At 45.4% G+C, this 13452-nt stretch overlaps 1 protein-coding gene across 1 annotated transcript; it reads right to left on the bottom strand.

Annotated features, from left to right (window-relative positions):
• Positions 1 to 2529: 2529 nt before the first annotated feature.
• On the bottom strand, positions 2530 to 5394 carry LOC111554968. Its single transcript, XM_023230715.2, is given in 4 exon segments — positions 2530 to 2823; positions 2826 to 2938; positions 2941 to 3142; positions 5365 to 5394. Coding segments are annotated over 4 exon segments (639 nt in total).
• Between the last annotated feature and the right edge of the window lie 8058 nt (positions 5395 to 13452).

The raw sequence follows: 13452 nt of genomic DNA, 5'->3' as shown, positions 1-13452 counted from the left end.
AGCAATCCAGATGGGCATTTTATTGTCTCATCCACGGCTTTTTTTTTTTTTTTTTTAGAACTGGGACTTCATGTCAGAGTCGTAGAAGCAACAAGAGTAACTCAATGCTGAATACTGGAAAATTAAAGCTGAGCTACAGAAATGTCTACAGCTAAAGTCAGGCATACTGGACACTCTTTTTCTAGGACTAACTCCCCAGTTAGTACACACCCCTCACAGTTACTTTCCCTACATGTTCCCACCCCAGTAGCTCCTATGGCTACTACAGAATCATCGGCTATTTTGGGCCCAAGGTGATTGGTCCAAGGGTGACCTGTGATGAAAGACAGGCCAAACCAGGGCCCTTTCCAGAGATGTTTAGACTTGGGGCTCAAGTGTTTGAGACAGCTTCTCTCTGGTGACTGTAGCAGACCCTATCAATGTCCAACACCTGTCCCCTCATTATTGCTGACTCAATGTGACATCCATCTGTTCTGACTTCCCATGATACATTCCCGTTAATGGATTCTCTGCACACTCTACGGACCAACATGTTCTTCAGATCGTTAATGTGCCATTAATCATCTGATGTTCCTGCTTCCTTTCCACTTGCATTTTGCTCTGTTAAATGCCAAAAGATCAAGAATAATTTAGTCAATTTTTTTCCACTGGGTTTCACACAGCTTCCTTCAGAGCAGTCAAAACATTCTTACTTACTTTTGAAGCAAAAGAATCCCTGAAACTCTGTAGCTCCTCCCCAGTATCCAGAACTTTTCCTGGTATTTGGAGCTTCTGAGTAGCCCTTTTTAATACCAGACACCTGAGTCAAACCCTAGTTAGTGTCAGTAAAAACTGCTCAAGCTTGAAGTCAGGTGAACTTCAAATAAACTGTCTTTCTAAAGAAACAGACTGATTCTGACACAGAACCACATTTAGCTATTTTTGTGCTATGCATGTGCCTCATCTAGTAGATTATAAACTTTTGGAGGAGAAGAAATTAGTGTCAGATATCTTTGTATTCCTTGGCTCCGTACCTTACACTGAGTAAATATTTAATAAGTACAACTTTGCTACGTAAATGTATCATTCAATCACATTCTCTATGTTAAGTATAAAAATTACTGATTTAAGCATCATGAATCAAATACATAACCCCACTAGGATATATTTTAAGTTGGGCTGTTATAGACCTAATGGTTGGTTTTATAATGGACCCCCAATATTAATAAAATTCAGCAAAACTAATTGGCACTTTACTTTTGCATATAGCACATCCAACTGCTAACAGCCAAGTTCCCAAGTATGTATCCTACATAGGGACAATCTTCTGCCTTCCCCATCAAAGAGGGTTTAACTCGTTGATGGAATAGGGTAATCTCTCTGGCTAAGCAGAAATGGAATCTGCCCAAGGGGAGGAGACACTTTGAATGATCAGGGAGTAACTGGTCAGTCTGGCATAGGCCAGTGTTCAATTAGAAACAAGAGAGAGCCCTTCCTACCGCCTCAATCCAGAAAGCAGGAGTCATGGCACCCCTGAAAGATGCTCTGGGGAGAACCCATAGGAAGTAGATATGGAGAGGTCCTGCTGGGTGGCAGATCCAACAGGACACGAGTGGAGACGGAATAATCCAACGAGCCTACGGAGAGAAGCAACAGCTTTCGGGACAATGTGGGCTTCCAAAGGCCTGGGACCCAAGGTTACTCCAGCTTCCCACTTCCTACTGCAGGCAGACTCCCACCCACAGCAGGCCAGGCCCCCCATGTGAAGTCTTCATACAGCCCTCAGATTTTTGTGAAGGGAGAAGAGGCAGTCCACTCTCAGAGGAACACAGGGACAGGGGCACAGAAATTAGAGAGGAAATTAGAGGGCCTGAGGCAGAGAAACACTGTGCTATGCACCTCCATGTTGACTCTACTTCCAGGCAGACAACCTGGGTGAGAGGTGCACACATATAGATGAACGTGTAGGATGCTGGGTGACTCAGTGGAAGCACAGAGTTGGGGAAAAGCCTCTGCTCCCCATGGCCTCTCTGGGCTTCAAGTCTGCCCAGCTCTATCTGGTACGGGGATAGGTCCCACTGCTGGAGGCCATCTGTGGTTCACCCAGTGGCCACTCCACCCTCCAATGGTAACGGCACCCCGGTTTTCCTCTGAGGACCCAGGCTTCCCCCACGTTCAGTCCTCGTGACCTCATCTTCTTGCTCTAGAAGTAGACACACATGCCCTGTGCTGGCCAAACAGTGGGTTCCATCTCCCTGGCCACTGCACTACACAAGGGAAGGACATGTGACCAAAGCTCAAATGGTCAGCCCAGCATTCATGGCTGGAATGGAGGAAAGAGGCACCCTTTTTCCATGGGGTGAGGCCAGAGATTTGGGTTGGGAGTGGGAAAGCGAAGGGCATTGTGTGGGGAGTGGTTGCCTGAGAATGAAACCAAACAGGGAGGTCAAAGGAAACAACACAGCCTTGGCTCAATCCACTACATCAGCCAAGAAACCTGCTGTGCTTAAACCAGATTGGGTTTTTAGTGCTTACAACTAAATGAGCTCTTCATTTGAATACAATTGCTAATGGTCCTCCTATTAGAAAAGAGAAGGAAAGGGAGGAACAAGCCCTGTGCCACTGAGTGACATTACCTTGGTGGCAACTTTGAAGGATCTCCGTTTCATGCCTTTCTCTTTCCTCCTCCAAGAGCATTCGCCACCCAGGCAATACTCCGTTGAAAGGCAGCTTGTGAATCCCAACAACTAGGGAGTGTGCCACTTTCCTCCCCACCTGCCCCCTTGCGTCATGGTGTCCGATGGTGGAGCGGAGGGCTTTCTGTGAGTGTACTTAAATACTTTCAGAGCCAGTTTTAGACTTTTCATTCCATAGACCAGAAAATTGCTGAAATTAGTAGACATTTGAAGTGGCTCTTCCTCAAGCCCAGAAAAGATTTCTGCTGTTGCTATGTTTAAAAGCCAGCAGCAAGTTGTTTTGGCTTATGTCTTATTGTTATATAATAAACACGATAAGCTCTGTAAGCTCTGAACACTGGTTGCAAGGATGAAAATCGAGGCCTCACAATAATATGTGCCCTGGAGATGCTTTGTAGAGGGCAGGGGGAAGATAATAGTTTTCTGTGAGTGTTCAAATAACAACGTGTGTAGTAGATTCAAAATTGCTATGTAAATTCCCAAAGGAAACAGTAGGGGAAAAAAGAAGGTTATGGATTAAAATGAAGAGGTTATATATTAATGTGAGGGAAAAACGTAATCAACAACCAAATGAGAGCTAGTTTTAATAAGACAGGGGACCCAGGAGAGGTGGACTAATCCATTGTAGAAAGGAGATAAGCTTTATATGCTATGTAACAAATTACTATAAACCTAGCCACTTAATGAAACACAAATTTGTGATCACCTAAGAGTTTAGAGCAGTCGCCAGTGACAGCCAGCAAGAAAGTGAGGCAGAAGTGCAGGTGTTGTGTGGCTGGGTTCTCTGCATAGGGTCTCATGAGGTTGGCATCAAGAATTTGGTTGCTTGTGGTTGTAGGACTGAGTTGCCCACCTGCTGCTGGCTGTTACCAGGGACTGCTCAGCTCCTGGAGGTCTCTCCCATTTTCTCATCCTGTAGCCCTCTTACAATGTAGCTACTGGCTCCTTCAAGAAAAATTCCTCTCATGCCTCCAATCTCTCTTCTTTGATCTCTAACCTCTACACCCTCTTTTAAAGAGTTCACCTGATTAGGTCAGGCCCACCCACTCAAGGGATGGGATTACACAGGTTGTGCACACTGGGTGAGGGAATCTTGGGGGCCACTTTAGAATTCTATTACAGTGATCAAACTTTTGTGCCGAAGCAGGGACCCAAAATGTGTAATTTTAATGCACTACATTATGGGCTGAGTGTTTGTGCCTTGCCTCACCCCAATTCATTTGTTGAAGTTCTAACTCCCAGTGTGATGGTATTTGGAGGTGGGCCCTTTGTGAAGTAATCTGGTGTACATGAGGTCATGAGGGTGGGCTCCCATGATGAGATTAGTGTCTTATAAGAAAAGGAATATAGACCACATACTCTCTCTCTCTCTCATGTGAGGAACACAGTGAAAAGGCAATCATCTGTAAAGCAGGAAGAGAGCCTTCCCCAGGAGCTGAATCTGCCAACATCTTGATCTTGGACTTCCCAGCCTCCAGAATCTTCAGAGAGAAATGCCTGTTGTCTGAGCCACCGTATGTTACCCTGTTACAGCAGCCTGAGCTAAGATGATACGGAGAGGCCCAGTTAATCTACCTCAACATGAACCTTTCGTAACACAGGCTGGACAAAGGCTGTGAAAACACTCAGTATCTAGAGTTTTCCACTGTGTGTGTCCTTCCCTGTACACTTTATTTACTTATGCCCTTACTCATTCAACAAAGGAGTTCCTTTACTTTTCTTCTCTTTTTTTCTTTCTTTCTTTTTTTTTTTTTTCCTTGAGACAGGGTTTCACCATGTTAGCCATGAACTCCTGAACTCAAGCAATCCACCTGCCAAGGCCTCCCAAACTGCTGGGATTACAGGCGTGAGCCACTGTGCCTGGCCAAGGAGCTCCTATTGTCCTCTCTGCACTGTGCTTGACCCCAGGGCCAGGATTAGGCTGGCCCAATGAGGCATTGAGCAGACAAAGTTTAAGGAGAAACTCATTTGCACAACTCTGAGAGTGAGTGCCACCTGGCATTGCCTGCCCTCCACCCCCTCCTGGCCCTTCCAGGCACAGAGGAAACAAAGATTTTTTTTTAAGCCACTTTCTTCCTCAAGACACCCACAGGTTAAGAGGTCAGAAACAGGGCATACCACACTGGCCTTTGGAACTTCAATTGCTCACTTCACAAGAGCACAAAGTGTTCCCTAAGAAGAGCAGCTGAGTATAATGGAAACAGTTAAGTGGCCTCTTCTGACCCTTGATGATTCAAAAGTTTAGAGTCATTTTTAACACTATTCAAAGAAAATGTGACACTCACATAAACTTGACGCTACATGTCATTGAATCACGGCTCTAAAGAAACCGACAGGCCGGGTGCGGTGGCTCACGCCTGTAATCCCAGCACTTTGGGAGGCTGAGGCGGGTGGCTCATGAGGTCAAGAGATCGAGACCACCCTGGCCAACATGGTGAAACCCCATCTCTAGTAAAAATACAAAAAATTAGCTGGGCATGGTGGTTGGGCCCCTGTAGTCCCAGCTACTTGGGAGGCTGAGGCAGGAGAATCACTTGAACCCGGGAGGCAGAGGTTTCAGTGAGCCGAGATGACGCCACTACACTCCAGCCTGGGCAACAGAGCAAGCCTCCATCTCAAAAAAAAAAAAAAGAAAGAAAAAAAGAAAAAGAAACCTTCACCACCTCTTGCTCCATTGAAATGTTCGCACAGTTTTCTCACATTCCACGAAACATTCCATGTTTGTTTCCCAGGCACAAGGTAACTGCTTCTTTCACCCATTTTTTTTCCATCTCTTACTGTTTTTGGTTTGTTTTTTTGAGACAAAATTTCACTGTGTCACCCAGGCTGGAGTGCAATAGTGTAATCTCAGCTCACTGCAGCCTCAGCCTCCTGGGGACAATCGATTCTCCCACCTCAGCCTCCCAAGTAGCTGGGACAACAGGCATGCACAACCATGCCCAGCTGATTTTGTTATTGGAAAGGGGTCCCAATCCAGACCCCAAGAGAGGGTTCCTGGATCTCGTACAAGAAAGAATTCAAGGCAAATCCACAGAGGAAAGCGAAAGCCAGTTTACTTAGGGGGTAAAAGAATGGCTACTCCATAGGCAGAAAAGCCCCGAGAGCTGGGGCTGCCCGTTTTTATGGTTATTTCTTGATTATATGCTAAACATGGATGGATTATTCACGCCTCTCCTTTTTACACCATATAGGGTAAGTTCCTGATGTTACCATGGCATTTGTACACTGTCATGGCACTGGTGGGAGTGTAGCAGTAAGAACAACCAGAGGTCACTCTCGTTACCGTCTTGGTTTTGGTGGGTTTTGGCTGGCTTCTTTACTGCAAACTGTTTTATCAGCAAGGTCTTTGTGACCTGTATCTTGTTCCTACCTCTATCCCATCCTGTGATTTACAATGTCTAACTGCCTGGGAATGAAGCCCAGTAGGTCTCCGCCTTATTTTACACAGCCTCTATTCAAGATGGAGTTGCTCTGGTTAAACCGCCTCTGACGATTTTGGTTTTTGTAGATACAAGGTCTCACTATGTTGCCCAGGTTGGTCTCGAACCCCTAGAACCCCTAGAATCACTCAAGTGATTCTCCTGCCTTGGCCTCCCAAAGTGCTGGGATTATAGGCATGAGTCACCGCATTCAACCTCTATCTTTGCTTACCATTTTAGTCAGCTGGGGCACTTGTTAAAAGACTCTTACAAATCTCTTTTCCTCTGACTTCCATTCACAATGCAGAGCTGAGCCACTCACCGCTCCATAGTGTGTCCGAAACTGGTGGGTTCTTGGTCTTGCTGACTTCAAGAATGAAGCCGTGGACCCTCACGCTGAGTGTTACAGTTCTTAAAGATAGTGTATCCGGAGTTTGTTCCTTCTTCCCGGTGGGTTCGTGGTCTCCATGGCTTCAGGAGTGAAGCTGCAGACCTTCGCAGTGAGTGTTACAGCTCTCAAAGGCAGCGCACCTGAAGTTGTTCGTTTTTCCCAGTGGGTTCGTGGTCTCGCTGGCTTCAGGAGTGAAGCTGCAGACCTTCGCAGTGAATGTTACAGCCCATAAAAGCAGCGTGGACTCAAGAATGAGCAGCAACAACATTTACCACAACATCAAAATAACAAAACTTCCACAGGGTGGAAGGGACCAGCTTGGGCAGCCTGCGTTTATTCCCTTATCTGACCCCACCCACATCCTGCTGATTGGTCCATTTTACAGAGAGCTGACTGGTCTATTTTACAGAGAGCTGATTGGTCCGTTTTGACAGAGTGCTGATTGGTGTGTTTACAATCATTGAGCTAGATACTGGGCTAGACAGAAAAGTTCTGGAAGTCCCCACTGGGTTAGCTAGATACAGAGTACCAATTGGTGTATTTAGGAACCTTGTGCTAGACACAGAGTACTGATTGGTGTATTTACAAACCCTGAGCTTGAGCTACACACAGAGTGCTGATTGGTGCGTTTACAATCCTTGAGCTAGACGCAGAGTGCTAGACAGAAAAGTTCTCCAAGTCCCCACTAGGTTAGTTAGATACAGAGTACCAGTTGGTGTTATTTCCAAGCCTGAGCTAGACACAGAGTGCTGATTGGTGCACTTACCATCCCTTAGCTAGACATAAAAGTTCCCCGAGTCCCCACCAGACTCAGGAGCCCAGCTGGCCTCCCCCGCACCGGGGCTGCAGGCACAGCTGCCTGCCAGTCCCAAGCCACGCCAGCACTCCTCAGCCCTTGGGCGGTCGATGGGACTGGGCGCCAGGGAGCAGGGGGCGGCACCCATCAGGGAGGCTTGGGTCGTGCGGGAGCCTATGGGGGAGGGGGCTTGAGCATGGCAGGCTGCAGGTCCTGTGCCCTGCCCCTCGGGGAGGCAGCTGAGGCCAGGCGAGAATTTGAGCACAGGGCGGGCAGTGCTGGGAGACCTGGCGCTACCTCCGCAGCTGGTGGTCCAGGTGCTAAGCCCCTCACTGCCCTGGGCAGGCAGCCCCTCCTGGCCGCTCCTAGTGCGGGGCCTGCGGAGCCTGCGCCCGCTGGAACTCGCGCTGGCCGGCGAGCACCACGCGCAGCCCCGGTTCCCACCCGCGCCTCTCCCTCCACACCTCCCTGCAAGCAGAGGGAGGCGGCTCCGGCCTCTGCCAACCCAGAGAGGGGCTCCCACAGTGCAGTGGCAGGCTGAAGGGCTCCTCAAGCGCTGCTAGAGTGGATGCCAAGGCCAAGGAAGCGCCAAGAGCGAGGGCTGCTAGCACATTGCCACCTCTCAGTAGGTTGTCTAGAATTTCTCTTTCCTGGCTAACAAGCCACTGGCTCTGTTGAGTGTCCATGGGGTCCTGTGGATCCTGTGGTGCAAAGGCTGAGACCTCAGCCCCAAAGCAGAGCCCAGAACAGGAGACCACCACCAAGGCCTCTTGCTTGGATTTTTGGTTTCTTTTGGTGAAACCTTCACTCACTGTTCTCACTCACCCTGCTAAGTGGGAAAATGAGCCCATATGAAAATAGTCTCGGGACTAGGAGCCCTGCTAAACCCTTGTTCAGGTTAAACTCCCTTAAGTAACAGAGAACAGACCTGACTGAACTTAATCTCCCAGGATATTTCTCTGTGCGGAGAGCCTAACCAAGAAAAATGTTAAACAGATCACTCAGCTGATGACAAATATATGTGATCAATTCCGAGCCTCAGCCACAGAAGGGACTTGATGGGTTGGACCTTGACACCACCCCTTCCCCCACTGCCCCCACTGCCTTGGTCTAAATCTGCATCTTGTAGAATTCTTTGCACAACAGCAGACCTATTGTGAGGACTTCCCTTCTCCCTAATCCCATCCCTCCAGCAAGTAAGATGTTTACTTCCAGTACTAGAAGGGGGTGGGCATGCAGGCAGAAATAGAAGGAATTCTAACCATAGCTAACCAAAGTCAGATTTCCAGGCCGCTCCACTCTCCGGGTTCTGCTTTAACCACTGGAACAAAGTAAACAAAAGGCTGAATTGTTGCATCCTGCTCTGAAGGTTAAAGTTTTGCTTCAAGGCTTTTCTCTTCTGCGCCTCACAGCCTTTTGTTTCACTCTGATGCTATTATTTACTCATCCTTTTGCACAGGAAGTCAGTTAGTATAGATGAGAAGAACTTGAGACTGAGCCTCCACCTATGGTTTGTCAGAACCTAAGGAATGTCCTCATCTATAAAAGTAAGGAAATTATACTGGGCTTGCTGGGTTGGTTTGTGTGTGTAGGTGTATGTGTAAACTATAAATGCTTGAAAACTACTACCCCTTTCTGAAAGGGTTACTACTGCTATTACTGTTATCTGTGCCTTTATGTATGTATTACTGATCTGTCTCCTCTACTAGGCTATGCATTTGAGAGCAAGAATTGCGTCTGTATTGCTAATGGCAAATCCAGTGCCTGCCAAAGAGGAGGTGCTGTGGAGGCCAAAGCAACTCCATCTTGGATGCTAATCCATCACTTTAACTTCTGATTAACCCTTGTTCTAGGAAGTCCTCTAAGATTTCCAGTTTATTTGATGTTCCTTGCGTGAGAGTAGGTACTTACTGTAAATCCTGCCCTGAGGTCAAAACAGCCTTAATGTTATAGGACTTCAATTGTTCTACACATCCATTCTGAATCACATATACCCTTTCCCAATAGCATATAAGCCCTCGGCATGAGAATAATGGTGCAGGATCCACCATCTTGCTTCACCCGCTGCCTGAGACACAGACATGGCTTCTGTTTGTAAGTTCCTATTAAGTACGTATTTCTGAGGAACTGGATATGTCAGCCTCTTTCTTCGGCCTCTCAGCTTCCTTGGACTTTTGGGGGTAGGTTTGCATAGGTCTGGCCCCCACGGAACAGGTGCTCCATCAAGGAGTAAGTGCTGATCATTTAGATTTGGACGAGGGGCAGCAGCCACCAGGAAAGAAGAGTCTACGCATAATTACCTGCCCTACTTCCTAAGCCAGGGGTTCTCAAATTCTTTGTGTTGAGGACACATTTGAAGAGGCGGACGCATTTGAAGAGGTGGGCACATTCAGACAACGGTGACTCAGCAATCATTGCAACTTAACCCCTACTATTGAAGAACAACATCTCATAATGTCTACAAAAGCAAACACTATGATCCCACCATTTACTGAGATGCGCTTCAGCACTGTGGTTAGAAGGTGGAACGCTGACTGCCAGAATGTCCTTCCTCTAATATACACAAGAAGAATTCTCACCTGTCTAGTTAACCACTATATTTCTTGGTCCCTGGCTTGACAACACACCTCTTACCTCCTCACAGGTCTACATAGTGCGTTGGTGTGCAGTCATGTTTCAGGCAGGCACTTCAAATTTGCCCTTGGAATTCCAGGATTTTGCTTTTGCAGTTTCTAATTGTCAACAATCCTGAAGGTCATTTGTAATTTTGCTGAGATGTCATTTCTTCTTCTTCTTTTTTTTTTTTTTGAGACAGAATCTAGCTCTGTCGTCCAGACTGGAGTGCAGTGGCACAATCTCAGCTCACTGCAACCTCTGCCTCCCGGGTTCAAGCAGTTCTGCCTCAGCCTCCTGAGTAGCTGAGATTATAGGCGTGTCCCACCATGCCCAGCTAGTTTTTGTATTTTTAATAGAGACGGGGTTTCACCATGTTGGTAAGGCTGGTCTTGAACTCCTGACCTCGTGATCCACCCACCTTGGCCTCCCAAAGTGCTGGGATTACAGGCATGAGCCACTGTGCCCGGTCTGAGAGGTCAATTTTTAAAAATTAGTTTATAACTAATACATAAGTATATGTGTATTCAAAAATGTCCGTACGATAAAAAAAATACGGAAGAAAACCTGTGGAAGTTTTCCTTTATTGGTACCAGTCACAGTAGGCCATGTTATACTACAGTAACAAATGTCCCCAAACCTCAATGGCTTTATTCTTTTATTTATTTATTTGTCCTATGTTGCCCAGGCTGGTCTTAAACTTCTGGCCTTAAGCAATCCTCCTACCTCAGCCTCCCAAAGTGCTGGGATTACAGGTGTGAGGTTTTCTTCTTGTTCACACTACATTTTTTTCTATTTTTATTTTTCTTTTTAAAAATTATTTATTTAACTTTTTTTTGAGACGAGTCTGACTATTTCGCCCAAGATGGAGTGCGGTGGAGCGATCTTGGCTCACTGCAAACTCTGCCTCCTGGGTTCAAGAGATTCTCATGCCTCAGCCTCCTGAGTATCTGGGATTACAGGTGTGCACCACCACGCCCAGCTAATTTTTGTATTTTAGTAGAGACAGGGTTCACCATGTTGGCTAAGCTGGTCTCAAACTCCTGACCTCAGGTGACCTGCCTACATCTGCCTCCCAAAGTGCTAGGATTACAGGCATTAGCTACTGCACCCAGCCTTGATTAATTTTTTATTTTTTATTTGAAATGGCGTCTTGTTCTGTTGCTCAGGCTGGAGTGCAGTGGCACAATCTCAGCTCACCGCAACCTCTGCCTCCTGGGTTCAAGTGATCCTCCCACATCAACCTTACAAGTAGCTGGGGTTACAGGCATGTGCCACCATACCCAGCTAATTTTTATAGTTTTAGTAGAGACAGGGTTTCACCATGTTGGCCAGACTGGTCTCAAACTCCTGACTTCAAGTGATCCGCCCACCTTGGCCTCCCACAGTGCTGGGATTACAGGCCTAAGCCACCGCGCTCAGCCATGCATGTTTTTCATGAGTCCACTACAGTTCTGCTTTTTATCATCTTGACTCCAGAACGAAAACTGATGGAAGAACCTAACCTCTATCTGGAATATCACCAATCTCGTGGCAGAAGGAAAAAGACAAGGCAAATGGTGCCCTGACTTCTAAAACTTTGCACAAAAATGACCAACATCAGTTATTGGCCAAAGCAAGTAATATGGTCATTCCTGAGGTCAACAGTGTGGGAAAATATCCTCCTGCAGAGAGGCGCACTGCAAGGCAAGAAACGGGAATGTTTGGTAATAGAGAATGCCATTGTCCAGCACCTCCTCCAACAACTACTTCTCTCCCAGAAGCAACTGTTCTAGACAGTTCAGTGTGCATCCTTTCAGTCTCCTTTCCTATGTATTTGCTGACATATCTCTACAGGCATACACATAAATATCTAATTTTGTATGTATTTTTCTGCAACTTGCTCTGTTCACTTAATATGCTTTGGAGACCTTTCGTCTCAGTACGTATAAGTCTACCCGACCCTCTCTAACAATAGCATGCTGTTTCATACCATAATATATTTAAATTCTTGGTGTACATTTTGGATTTTTTCAACATGTTTTGATATTACAAATAATGCTGCAGTATGTGTTCATATAGATGCACATATCTTTGTGAATATATGTATTTCCGAATGATAGGTTTCTAGAAGTAAGTTGTTAAAGTATGTATGCATTGCAGTTTTTAATAGATACTAGGAATTTGCCTCGAAAAATGCCTTCATCAATGTTCACAGCCACTAGAAACGTAAAAGTGCCTGATTTCCCAAATCTTCAACAACTCAATATTATCAAACTTTTTCTCTTCTGTAAGTGTGATAATTTTAAAAGGGTAATTTATTGTTTGGATATACTTAATATTATCGCTTCTGGGCCTTTTGTCTAAGATCAAGTGAATATACTTAATGTATTTTTTGCTTACACTGAGGTTGAGTACTGTTCATATTTATTAGCTAATTTCACAATTTCATATTTTTTTGTCTTGTGAATTGTCTGTTTCATTTCTTTACCCATTTCCTAGTGATTTTAAATCTTTTTCTCTTTCATCTTTTTCTTTTAGATTTGAACAAACCATTTTATGTATTTTCTCAATACTGATCTATCTGTATTACCATTTGTGAATACAAATGTGTCTCCATTACATCAGAAACCCATCCCTAAACACCAGAAATTGAATGAAAATACTAACGAGGATTCCATTTTCTATCAATGTAACACTGCCAATCAATTTCCTAAAACACCGGAATATGTCAATGCATTTAACAAATTATTTAGTACATAAGATGCATACAACATTGCTTCCTTTAAATCTTTTTAGAGAAAGGATCTCACTCTGATGCCCAGGCTGGAGTACAGTGGCATGATCATAGTTCACTGCAGCCTGTAAATCCTGAGCTCAAGCAATCCTCCCACCTCAGCCTGCTGAGTAGCTCAGACTACAGGTGAGTGCCACCACACCCGGCTAAGTTTCTAATTTTTGGTAGAAAGACAGAATCTTGCTGTATTGACCAGGCTGGTCTCAAACTTCTGACCTCAAGCAGTCCTCCTGCCTTGACCTCCCTAAGTGCTGGGATTAGAGGCGTGAGCCACCCCACCTCACAAAACATTGTTTCCTGATCACCAAACAGTTCATGTGACTTTTAACAGACATTTGCTTGTGTGTAGCCATCAACATCCTACTCACATCCCTTTGTTGACACTTGGCACTTTTCAAAACATCTGCATGTGATTCTGACATTCTTCCAATTATAATTGGAAAGTAACTGGAAAATTCTTCCCCTTTCCCTCCCACACATCCTACTTTGTTTAAAAATGTTATCTTGAGTTTGGGGAATGTGCAAATAAAATGTTCTATATAAACATTGGTTCAAAAAATATTGTATTGGAGAGATATGTACATTTTATGAGGTCTGAGTGTTGAAGATAAGGAGTTCTACTGAAAAGATTACCTGGGGAGGTAATCTTCACAAGCAGGTATTACCTGCTTGTGAGGTATACTCAAAAGGGTTTGCTTTCAGTCTAGCCCTTTTGGATTTTTGTTTGTTTGTTTGTTTTTTGAGACAGAGTCTCACTCTGTTGCCCAGGGTGTAGTGCAATG

This window comes from Piliocolobus tephrosceles, chromosome 6 (genome assembly GCF_002776525.5).
Source record: "Piliocolobus tephrosceles isolate RC106 chromosome 6, ASM277652v3, whole genome shotgun sequence".
Classification (NCBI taxonomy): domain Eukaryota; kingdom Metazoa; phylum Chordata; class Mammalia; order Primates; family Cercopithecidae; genus Piliocolobus; species Piliocolobus tephrosceles.
Note: the sequence above shows the minus strand (reverse complement) of the source record. Positions and strands in the feature narration are given on the sequence as shown.